This window comes from Chiloscyllium plagiosum, chromosome 1 (assembly GCF_004010195.1).
Source record: "Chiloscyllium plagiosum isolate BGI_BamShark_2017 chromosome 1, ASM401019v2, whole genome shotgun sequence".
Classification (NCBI taxonomy): domain Eukaryota; kingdom Metazoa; phylum Chordata; class Chondrichthyes; order Orectolobiformes; family Hemiscylliidae; genus Chiloscyllium; species Chiloscyllium plagiosum.
In genome coordinates this window covers 120090487-120103171 of record NC_057710.1, presented here as the reverse complement: position 1 = coordinate 120103171, position 12685 = coordinate 120090487, and the positions used below count along the sequence as shown (strand labels likewise).

At 42.2% G+C, this 12685-nt stretch overlaps 1 protein-coding gene across 8 annotated transcripts in view; it reads left to right on the top strand.

Annotated features, from left to right (window-relative positions):
- Nucleotides 1–12685, top strand: part of shroom3 (shroom family member 3) — a 442567-nt gene that overhangs the window by 418523 nt on the left and 11359 nt on the right. For all 8 annotated transcript variants that reach the window (XM_043695357.1, XM_043695296.1, XM_043695305.1 and 5 more), the window contains 3 exons: nt 2560–2649; nt 5435–6265; nt 10221–10724. In XM_043695357.1, the coding sequence (XP_043551292.1) occupies nt 2560–2649; nt 5435–6265; nt 10221–10724 (1425 nt within the window). The remainder of the gene's footprint in view (nt 1–2559; nt 2650–5434; nt 6266–10220; nt 10725–12685) is intronic.

Sequence of the window (12685 nt, the reverse complement as noted above, 5' to 3'; positions counted from 1 at the left end):
TTTAGCTTGCTGTGTGTTATGGGTTACTGTAACTTTGATATTCCTTTTATTCACTGAGAACAGCCCCCCCCCCCCCCCCGCCACTGCTTCATTCTGCTCACATTAGAGACTAAATGTTGCAGCACTCAAGTCTGGTTCTCACAGGGCTGAAATTCAATGTCATTAAGCCACCCAAAAATGCTATCCTTCCTGATCTGTGAAAAGAGAATATGTTACTACTTCCACTAGTATCAATGGGCAAATCTGAGCATGTGCAGGCTTACCACTATAAACTGTTCCAATATCAACTTTTTTGGTAGCATCGGGCAACAGAAGAAATATACCCAGAAACAAATTTCGGAAATCCTTGAATCAAAACCCTCTGGGCCAATTGTTTTCCAGAAAAAGGATGTTTTCAGTTTTTAACATTCTTACCTTACTAATCGTTTTTCACTAATCGTCTCAATTCCAAAAGCAAAATATCTGTTTAGTTCTTGATCAAAAACTTGGTGGCATCTGTAAACTTTTATTTCATTATTGTTCTTTGTCTCCATTTGTTGCTGCTCTTCACATTTAGGTCCATTCTGGGTCTGTTTGGGCCAAGCAAAGTTTTATTCCAAAATGCCAGAATGGACCTGAACAAACCTGAATTGATCTGTGGACACACTGAAATCGGAGACTGTGGGAGGAAAGAAACTCGTTTTTAGGTCTGTTTATACCAAAGGGTCTGAACCCAGTGTGTCTGCAGGTTGTTTGGGGTCTGCTTTCAAAAGGCCATACAGCTTTTAGGTCTTTTTGGTTTTGGATGTGTGGCTAAAGGATAACTGATCTGTAATTTACAGATGTACGCTCATAAGTCGGTTCCGCTACATTATTCTATTCTTGCAAAAGAACTATGCACTTTCTATTCTGCTTCATTCTTTTTTGTGAGTTAGACCTCATAAATATGATTTCTGCCTTCAACAGCAATTTTTAATTATATAGCACCTTTAACATTGTTAAGCAACCAATGCCCCTCACAGGAAAAGGATTACCGAGCAAAATTGGACACCAAGCGACATGAGGAAATTTCAGGTGATGTACACTTGGAGGAGCACTTTAAGGAGGAGAGAGAAGTGGACAGATTTCTGGAGGCAATTTCAGAGTTTACAGCTTAGGCAACTAAAGGCGCGACTGCCAATAGTGCACCACAGAGCCAGGAATGCAGAGGTCTCCAAGTCTTGTTCGGCTGGAGGAGGTGACAATATTGTCGCTGCATTACTCATATTGAACTATACTCACTTAGCATATGTTCCCTCCCTCTATTTATTACACACTATGAATTATCAAATCTAATTAATTAAGATTTGACATTGCTTTAGTCCACCACACTTCTGAATCTTCTTGTTTGGTGCTCAGGTCTGTTAGTTCAGCTCTGAGGTATATTTTGAGTTTAGTGAGTCCCACGAAAGAAAGATGAGAAAAACAGTTGGAAAGACTTTATAAGGCGAATGAAGCAAAGTGGAAAGGGATTCAGATTAAGTTGACAGACATGTCAAGTGTTCATTTCTTCTGCATGTTTAGCTATTTCAAGAAACTTTGAATGGTTCTGCTTCCCTTTGCATATCCCTGGGCATGTCGGTCTGTGTTGTAAAGCTAGTGCTATGCTATAGCTGTGAAGCCTGCCTCACTTCCTCATGTCATTCATCCATTTTAACCTACTGTGATATTATAATTCAAGCACAGTTTTGGAAAGGTGTTTCCTAAAAACTACATTGATGAGGATTGGGGAGGGAAGAATTGTTGTGTGCCAGTTATGTAAAATAACATCAAATTTTATTAAAACTGATGGCTGTCATGAGTCTAGTTCCTTCTTGAATTAAGATTCCATTGGTGAAGTTGACTTCTTGTCAATTTGTTACAGCTCAGAACCGATTTCACTTCCCTCTTGTACTTTTTCCAATTACATGTTAGTCAGCAGATCATAGTATGTAGGTTAATTGTAGAAGTGTTACTGGAGCTGTCCTGAGATGTTGTACAGAATTGATCCACCATAACATACTATGCTGTTTCTTTCAAATTATCTCCCCTCTTTGAAGAGCAAGTTCCGGTTCTGTGGCTGCCGCGATCTGTCTGATCAGCTGTTCAAACAGCATTTCCCACCTGTGAGGTGGCACGTGATGGCTGGAGGCTTGTCAGAAGTAAATAAAAATTTTGCCGCACAAAATTTACACTTAAAAAATGTTTTAACTCATAGTTCTCACTTTCACAATTTGACCCACCAACTTCTGTGAAGCCTCCTGGGGTTGCTCCCAGCATCCAGGTGAATAATGGAGCACAACCAAAGCAATTCAGTCCACTCCTCAGACCAGAAAGCTCATTGCAGGGAATGCATTCCATTTACCTGGAGCTCCGTGTAAGTTTCTTCGTTGCTACATTGCTCCCACTTTAATGCCTCTTATAGAATGTATTCAGCTGGAATAGTATTATATTGTCTCTTACAACCTTTCAGGTACTGTTCCCACACAATCTACCACTCCAGGAGTCCCTCAAAAGCCCTGAGTGAATGCAGTGCTCTAACATGCATTGTTTGGTTCACAGTGTACCGTCAACATCGAGAATGCAACAAGTGCCCAGACTACAGCGTTCCGACTGTGGGCAACAGCTAGTGAGGGCAGCATCACAAGACTGGTATGGAAAAAGATGTTGCAAATTTTGAAACTTTTGCCTGCTGTCGATATTCAGTTGTGTTTACTCCCTATTTCCTGTCATTTATCATGGAGTCATAGAGATGTACAGCACAGAAACAGACCCTCCACTCCAACTCGTCCATGCTTATCATATATCCTAACTTAATCTAGTCCCATTTGCCAGCACTTGGACCATATCCCTCTAAACACTTCCTATTCAAATACCCATCCAGATGCCTCTGGCAGCTCATTCCACCTTTTGCATGAAGAGGTTACCCTTAGGTCCCTTTTAAATCTTTTCCTTCTCACCCTAAACCTCTGGTTTCGGACTCCCACACCTGAGGGAAAAGACCTTTTCCATTTACCCTATCCCTGCCCCTCATGATCTTATAAGCCTCTATAAGGTCACGCCTCAGCTTCTGATGCTCCAAGGAAAACAGCCCCAGCCTATTCAGCCTCTCCCTATTGCTCAAACCCTCCAACCCTGGCAGTATCCTTATAAACCTTTTTATTTCTTACGTGCTATGTCCTGAAGCCATTGATTCATGGCCTGAGTGTCATTCCATCCATTCCACTCGGCAGTCAGTTCCTTACCAGTTTTTCAATGTCAGAGCCAGGGTAAAGACAGGCAGTTACCATTCAATCTGATCCTGGCCTCAGCCAGGTATTTCCTAACATGTTACAGAATCACAGAATTCTCACAGTGCAGAAGCAGGCCTCTTGCCCCATCACGCCTGCCCTAGCTCCATTACCTACTGCCAATCTCTTAACCTTTTCCCATATTCCTGTGCATCATTGCTAATCAAATAACCACCCCATGTTCTGTCTGTCACAGGATAGTAAACCAAGGGGATATAAGGCAGCTCTTTTTCTCTGTTGCAACCCAGACACCAATTGTCACATTCCATGTGTCACCCTTGCTACAATCAGTGACCTGAATGATGTCCAGACTCTAATACCAGGGCGAGTAAGAACAGGAAATATTCACGTCTGATAACAAAGAGAAGTAGAATTAAAATTGAAGGGTGCTGTCCTGGTAAGGAGGATGTTTTAAATGATCAGAGAATCTTGTAAGGACATGGACTGGGATTGCCCTTCCAGAACCGTGTGTTTCCTACACCCAAGGCCAGCGGTCAGTTTGAGAAGGCAGCTCACTGTCACCTTCCCAAGGGCAAGATGGCATGGGCAATAAATACTACCCAGCCAGTCATGCCCACATCCCAGAAAGGAGTTTTTCTTTTCTAAATGGGGTGAGGGATAGGATTGAAGTAATATAATTTAGGAAGGAAAATGTGCAGTGGGAGTATGAACAGGTTTGGAGGAAGATAGAGACTTACTGGTCTATTTCTTGAAAACAAGGGAAGAAATATTGAAAGGAGAAAGTGAGGACTGCAGATGCTGGAGATCAGAGCTGAAAATGTGTTGCTGGAAAAGCGCAGCAGGTCAGGCAGCATCCAAGGAGCAGGAGAATCGACGTTTCAGGCATGACCCCTTCTTCAGGAAGCCCTTCCTGAAGAAGGGCTCATGCAAGAAATATTGAAAGCCATATAAAGGGCCTTCAAACTTCGGGGCTTTAAGATACACTGGATTACAAGAAAATAGAGGGAAAGAGTTACAATAGTTTGGTAGCATATAACATCTGCAACTTTGGAAACCTCGGACCCGAAAGGGCAGTAAATTAATAGAGCGTACAGCTGCGATGTTTTCAGGGAAAAGAACTGGCTGTTTTGAGGAGATGCTGGAGGTAGTGGAATAATTCCCAATGAAGCAGGGGTTTCCAGGAGATTTTACATTCAGAGAAAATTTTGTTCGTTGACTGATTCCTCTAGTTGGATAGGGTCAGTGGCTCAGTTATTATTCTGGTTCTGTTCGCCAAGCTGGGAATTTGTGTTGCAGACGTTTCGTCCCCTGTCTAGGTGACATCCTCAGTGCTTGGGAGCCTCCTGTGAAGCGCTTCTGTGTTCTTTCCTCCAGCATTTATAGTGGTTTGACCACGAAACGTCTGCAACACAAATTCCCAGCTCGGCGAACAGAACCACAACAACGAGCACCCGAGCTACAAATCTTCTCTCAAACTTTGCTCAGTTATTAATTTCAAACATCTCATTTAAGAGTGAAAGTGTGTTAAGAAAAGTTGTTGGAGCATGGAGCAGGGTAGATAATATTGGAGATACAAGGCAGAATTGTCTGCCTGGAGTCAGTACAGGTGTAGTGGATGAAATGGCATTGACCTGTGCTGATACAGTTGGCCTTAGTCTCTGTTAATCCCAGTCAGAATAATGGTAGGGGCACCCTCAGATACAGATTACTGGATTGGATTTGGCTGCGATGCCTGCCACAGTGGAACAGTTTGTTGCCCTCACGGTCTGTGCTGCCCAAGAAAACACTGTTTGACTGAAGCATCAAATGGCTGGTAGAGCTTGTGGATTTGTACCAAGGTGTAAGCAAGGGAAGTGGGAAAATAAATTGGAAGTGGAGGGAAAAGAGCAAGAAACTAACACGGACTGCAATAATCCCTAAATTCCAATAGTCACTAAATTTCTCTTACCCTCCACTTTATCACAGACGAGCCCTTTTGTTCTTCCCACTTCTCCTTGAGCAGCTGTTGTATTTATTGAAAATCTGTTACGCCTCGAACTCTTCGAGCCAATTACTGAAATTTCAAATGCTTCTTTCTTCACTGGGGCCAGCTCAGATGCTGACTGTTTCCAGCATTCCCTGTTATTATTTGCAATAAAATCAGTGATTTTATTTTTAAGGAGATTGTTTGTTTTTGACTTTTAAAGGTCTTATGGCAATGAAGGAATGGACTGCAAAAGCAAGGCGACAGGAACGCATCTTCCAGCTGGTTATGAGAAGGAGCCAAAGCCCATGGCAGGAAGCAGACTGCCGAGTCAGAATGAGAAACACAAATCACGAGAAGGTTACCGGCCTAGAAGCACCTCGAGCCTCAGTCAGCTGACCAGCATCAGCCAACACAGCCATCGCTGTGCAAGTGATAACTCAGCAGCGGGCAAAGCAGCTTCGGAACAACGCAGTAAATCTTTCGCGAGACTTCACGAAACTGTCAGCACCAAACCAGCGACGGCAGGACCGGAGCCCTTTGTAAACTATCAGCCGGAGGGAATTAGAGCTGAAACAGCATCAAAGAAGACCGTGCCACCTCAGAGGCCTCCAGCTCCTAAAATGAAATGGGTCAATTCGATACACGACGACACCACAAAGCGGAGCCCATTTCTCCCCCACATCACTGGGTTAATCTTCAAACAAGCCGAACAGGGGCAGGGTCCTGGAACAGCCAGCAGCAGGACCTGGGAGTCTGAGGTGCCGCCGGCTAGACCACCTTCACCACAGCCCAGTGGTCACTCGTCCCCTTCTCCACTACGCCTCAAGTCGTCATCTTCTTTTGCAGAGGAGGACGATGTGTTTATCCAAGATCTGGAACAGCAGGCTTTTAGTAGCTGTTACCCCACTCCTCTACTACCACCTCCACAGGATCCCACACTCGTTCCAAGGGTTAGAGACCAGGATCTTCCACCACCGCCTTCTCCCATTAGTGTTGGTGATCAGGAGACAGAAGAGCTGTTTCACAGGAAGGAGAGTGGAGTTCTGGCCAGGTAACTAACCACCTGCTACATTCTAATCCACCAGTCCCAAAATTCAACAGATAGCAGATCAGGGCTTTATTTAAAAATAGACCCAGTCTGCACCTGAATTACTTTGCACTTTGTGTGTCAGGATCCCAGCTTAGACCTATGTGGGTGCCTGAGGACAGGTCTGACAGACTGGCCTAGAGTTTAGAAGAGGGAAAGGTGATTTTTTTTTTAAGTATGTGGGCAATCTTAAATGATCTTGAGAAGGTGCACACAATAATAGTGTTTTCTGGGTAAGTACCAAACGAGGGGAGTCTGTTTTAAATTAGGGGTCGCCTTTACATAGCCGTACCAAGGAGGATTATTTTCTTGAGGGTTGTCTGACTTTCGAACTCTCTGCCTCAGGTGGTTATTTTTGACTGACCTTGGGGGGAGTGTGAAAGCCTTTCAGTTCATATTTTTAAAATGTTCAGGAATAGATTTTTATTTAGACAAGGGAATCAAATAATAGAGGGAGTAAAGTGGGAGTGTGGGATTCAAAACACAAGCAGAATTGCCATAATCATTTTGAGTTTTGGTGCAGGATAGAAGGGCTGAAAGATCCAATTTGTCTAATTTGTTTATTTGTTCGTCCCTAAACTCGCCCATATTGTCAGAACAGCCTCTGTAGGAGGCAGCTTTGCAGTGGTACCACTCTGCACTCCCTCTCCTTGAGCAGGTTCCTGAGCTTGGAGCCCACAGTGATGTCAGACTGGCACACATGAGCACTCCTGAGGGAGGTGGGTGAGTGTGGAGGCACCTTGACATTGAGGCACCCTCAGCTGCCTGCAAGGAGAGCATCTGTTAACCAGCCTGAAACCGTTCTGGTGGGCTGAAGAGGGTGGACTCTTTCTCTAGATGGGCGGAGCTGGGGCCTTTCAGACCTGCAGCCTGGGCTGTGGAGACTTCTGCTCCAGTCACCCTTTTGTCTGTCATCAGGAAGCCCCCGGGAATTGAGCTGGAGGATTCCCCATTCAACCGCAGTCTGCTAGATGATTACATACCAGCACTGCAGCCAAAATGGTCCCACGGTAGACACATTGTCTGCTCACCCCCACAGAGCAGTCCACAATCTAAGGTCTGCACAGAAGCCGAGCTCTGTCAGGGAGGCACATGATGTGTCCTTGACCTCCAATCCCACTGCCACACGACTAAACACATCAAATTCTCATTTTCTTTTTTAGCCATCCTCTTAAGACATAGTTATTTTTATATTGAATTATGTTATATGTGGTTTTCATTTATTAGTTGGAAACAATGTAACATGGAAAGTGTGCAATAATTCATGGGCAATGGGTACAGTATCTGTCACCTTCCTTTGAGAATGATGCAAATTGTAGCTGTAGTTGCTGAACTTTGTCCTGTGGCTGACATGAGCTCTCTGTATAGAAACAGCACTGCTGGCATGTACAGTGCACTGAGGAAATGCACTGTTACGTGGCACTGGCAGCCATTTACATTCATATTTCAACTCAGTAAAATAAACCACATTTAGAAACTTATATAAAACAAATTAGTCAGATAAATAAAGGTGCAGAATGCTAACAGTGTTTCATAGGACAAATTATCCAGAATTTATAAGTGGGAGTTAGACCATAAGACATAGGAGTGGAAGTAAGGCCATTTGGCCCATCGAGTCCACTCCACCATTCAATCATGGCTGATGGATGTTTCAATTCCACTTACCCGCACTCTCCCCGTAGCTCTTAATTCTTTGCGAAATCAAGAATTTATCGATCTCTGCCTTGAAGACACCCAAAGTCCCGGCCTCCACTGCACTCCGTGGCAATGAATTCCACAGGCCCACCGCTCTCTGGCTGAAGAAATGGCTCCTCATTTCCATTCTAAATTGGCCCCCTCTAATTTTAAGGCTGTGTCCATGGGTCCTAGTCTAAAGTTGTTTATTCTTTATAGAAATTTAACTGAGGTCAGGAATTCAAAGCTTTTTGGGAATAGGCAATATGGTGGTTAATAAATAGGCTTGATATTGCACTGAGATTTGTTTTCCTTTGGTGTTCTGCTCTTTTGCTACACTGCTATCTGCTTGTCACTACATCCTCCAAACAACAGCAGGCCTGTCTAGGCAGTGGACCTCTCTTGCATTAAGAGAAAACTGTTAATTTTAAATCTGAGGCAGTAATACACCTTTGCCTTCTGATTTATGGTGGTTAGGTCATTTGAAATTCCAAATTGTTCTTCCAGTGCCATCATCCTTATTGTTTTTAAGTCAGTTGATTTAAAAAAATCTTAGAAGCATACTTGTATTAATCCAGGTTTGAAAACATCGTAAAAACAATTCAAAGATACATATAACATTTCATATTTATGTATAATTGGCTTCTAATATAAATTCTTTCTTCTGCAGTTGGGTTAGAGGCAGACATTTAAACAAGTTAGAACACTTCTTCACATTTATCCAAAATCACAGGAATAACTGTTTTCATCTCCCATCAGCAACCTGTTTTCATTTACTGAGCACATTGATTCACGAGGGAATGATACCTTTGTGAGATATTGTGCAGCCGTGCCCTTATAAGAGCCAGCAACTTTAGGAAAAGAAGAGAATAAGTTGGAAGGTGGAAGCAAGAGAATCCACATTTGGGAGCTTACCAAATTTGAGTTCAGAATTCAACATACAAATTTTCAAGACATTTCAAATAATTTCAATTCTTTCAGCCAAACATAACTCGGCATAAGGTCGTGTATCTTACATGGAACTGTACACACAAAATACTGTTGGAAAATCCCAAATATGGAAATATTCCTTGCAATAATTAGTCCTCCAAATCTGTGCCACAGCTCCAGAGAACGCTCACGTATTCTGAATGGAATGAATGACATTGCTGGAGTTCAGAAGCACCCACATCTGTACAGAGTGGTGATTTAGTGCCACTTGGTGGTCAACATTAGAAGTACAAATAGTTTTCAAATAATAAGGGCTCCCTCATTTAAGGTGGGCATCAATGAACTGTAATGGCTTATGTAGAGTTGATCTATGGTTCCCTTCACCTTTTTGAATATATACACAGATAATTTTCCTTTAATTATTACCGAGTGTATTCTGATGCCAGGATCATTGGCACTGCTATTAAATAATCATGCCAGAGGAGACTCAAAATAATGTCAGCACAAGTCCCATTGGAATGACCAGATATTAAGCCATGATCCAAATAGTTGCAGGTCATGGTTTCGGGAATGACCTTGTGGGTGTGAAACTTCCATCTGTCTCTTGCAAGGCCATCAAAATAAGAGGACAGGAATACTAAGCACAGAACTCTCATGTACTGGTCCTACAGAGGGACTGGACAGTGTGGTTGCTAAAAGGATGTTTCCTATTGGTGGAAAGGTGAAAAACTGACAATTGAAAGCTGAAATACTCTCCAAAATGGGACTATAAATGTGCAACATAATAAATTCTGATATTGGAGTACATTTTTTTGTTTATTAGGATTTTCATTCATTCAGAAATGTGGACATTACTGGCTGGGCCAGCATTTATTGCCTGTTCCTAATCCAGTGCCTAACTGGAGAAGGCAGTGGTATATGTCGTCTTGAGTTGCTGTAGTCCAGTTGGTGAAAATATATCCAGAGAGCTGATAGGGAGAGGGATCCAGGATTGTGACCCAGTAACAGTGAAGAAACAACAATTATATTTCCACATCAGGATGGTGACTTGGAGGGGATCTTTTTTTCTCATGTATCTGCTGTCCTTGTCCTTCTAGGTGGTAGTTGTCACAGTTCTGGAACATGTTGTTGAAGGAGCGTTCTGCAGTGTTGTAATTACTGACTGATAAACCAACCCAATAATGCATTTTTCTTAATTTCCAGTCTGGTTTACTGATTTATTTATTCAGAAAATAACATTTACCAGCTGTTATCATTGTCAAGTTTGAATGTGGGCTGTAGTGTGTTGGTTAACTCCAATTTTCTGCATTTAAAGGTTTCTAGACAAAGACGCTGCAAAGAATAAGTTTCCTGCAATGACCTGGACAGAAAGAAGTGACCAAACAAACCTACCCTGCAATTGCAATGTTTCTACAATGAACGGTGAGCTGGGAAGTGCAGCAGTGGTCACTCCAGCAGCCGCAGAACAGGCTCTCTCAACCCAAAACGCACAGCGCAGTAACCAGAGCTGGGATAGTTCATTTATTCAAACACAAAAGGCTGCCACAAGCCAAGAAAACTCAGACTGCAAACATTCTCCTATGCCACTAGAAGAAAATAAGAAGTCTCCCGAAGACCTCAAGTCAGAAGAACTTGCCAAGGAGATCATTGGCAAAGATAAGTCTTTGGCAGAGATTTTAGATCCAGACTCAAATATGAAGACAACCATGGACCTAATGGAGGGCATTTTCCCCAGAAGCAGCACAGTGAGGCAGGAGACACAACACAGAAAGCCAAGATTACAGAAAGTCATTGACAAGTCTGTATCAGAAGAACAACAGTAAGTTCCAAAGCTCTGTAAAGGACAGGTTCTTGAATCTGTCAGACAGCTATTAAATAAATGAACAATGTTATTGCTGTTTGACAATACACAAGCATATGTTGTACTACTTCCCTCTCCCATTGGCGCCAACAAAGAATACAAGTGCAGCCTCTGTCCATGGCAAAACCCTGGCAATGACAGAGTGATAGTCAATGTCCACTGATGATGATGTTTCAAGTCCAGTTTCTTTCTAATGTTGTGTGCTAGATGTTAAGCAGCTGGTTCTATTTTCTAAGGGGAATATGGATATTCCACTGTTCTCAAAAAGTATATTATTAAGAAAACTATATATAGAATAATAAACAGGCAATGCAATAGGTTTACCCATACAAACAATGCCCCAATTCTGCCACCAGCTCTTCCTCATCACTCATTGTTTTATATCTTTTTTGAGAATAGCATTTCAAAGTAAACAATACTATCAACACTTGATTATGTTATTCTTGCAGCAGGACTGCAAGCTCAGATCCTCCATCTCTACCTTCATAAAACCTCAGCACATTATTGAGGGCCATGTGAAAACAAACTAAATGCTAACCGCTTGGTGGCAATGCAATAAAGTATAAGTTGATTAAGAAGTAATTCCTAAAAGTGCTGTACTTTGAGCTTATGAAATCGTGCAGGTGCCTCATCTAGGAAGACCACCGTGGCTCACCAGGATAGCATCACATTGAAAGAAAAAACATCCAATATGGCAAAGCTTAGTGGTAAGCCAGGTGTTTGGGCAAGTTTTAATAACCAATAAAAAATGACCAACAGAATAATAGAGAGAGAACATAACTTTGAGGGTAAACTTGCAAGTAATATCAAAATGGAGAACAAATGCTTTGTATATGTAAAAAAGGAAGAAAGAAGCTAAAGTGAGGAAACGTTTCTTAGAGAAAGAGATGGGGAAATAATTATGGGAAGCCAGGAAATGTCAGAGAAATTGATTAATATTTTGCATTAGTCTTCATAGTAGAAAACACAAATAGAACACAAAAGTGCTAAATAATGAGGTGCGAAAGGAGAAGAAGAAATAAGTACAATAACTATCATTGGGAAAAAAGAGCAAGGGTAACTAATGGGGCTAAATCCCCTGAACCTGATGGTATGCATTTTAGGATAGTTGAAGAAGTAGCTACAAAGATAATGGATGCACGGGTAATATTCCTTCAGGAATCCTTAGATTTTGGAGAAGTCCCAGAGCATTGAAAAATGCAAGTGTAACCACTTTTATTTTTTAAAAAAAGCAAAAGAGACAAAGATCAGGGAACCTGAAACCAGTCAGCTTAATGTCTGCAATTGGGAAAATGTTAGAACTACTTATAAAGAATGCAATAGCAGAGCAGTTGAAAATACATAAAATGATCAAGCAGAGTCATCGTGGCTCCATGATGGGAAATCATACTTGACGAATTTTATTAGCATTCTTTAAGAACATAGCGAACAAGGTCAATAAAGGGAAAGCCATGGATGCAATATATTTGCATTTTCAGAAGGCATTTGATAAGATACTAGACGTTAGCTTACTTAATAAGATAAGAGGCCATGGTGTAGGAGGTTATAGAACATAGAACAATACAGCACAGAACAGGCCCTTCGACCCACGATGTTGTGCCGAACATTTGTCCTAGCTTAAGCACCCATCCATGTACCCATCCAATTGCTGCTTAAAGGTCACCAAAGATTCTGACTCTACCACTCCCACAGGCAGCGCATTCCATGTCCCCACCACACTCTAGGTAAAGAACCCACCCCTGACGTCTCCCCTATACCTTCCACCCTTTACCTTAAATTTATGTCCCCTTGTAACACTCTGTTGTACCCGGGGAAAAAGTTTCTGACTGTCTACTCTATCTATTCCTCTGATCATCTTATAAACCTCTATCAAGTCACCCCTCATCCTTCACCGTTCCAATGAGAAAAGGCCTAGCACT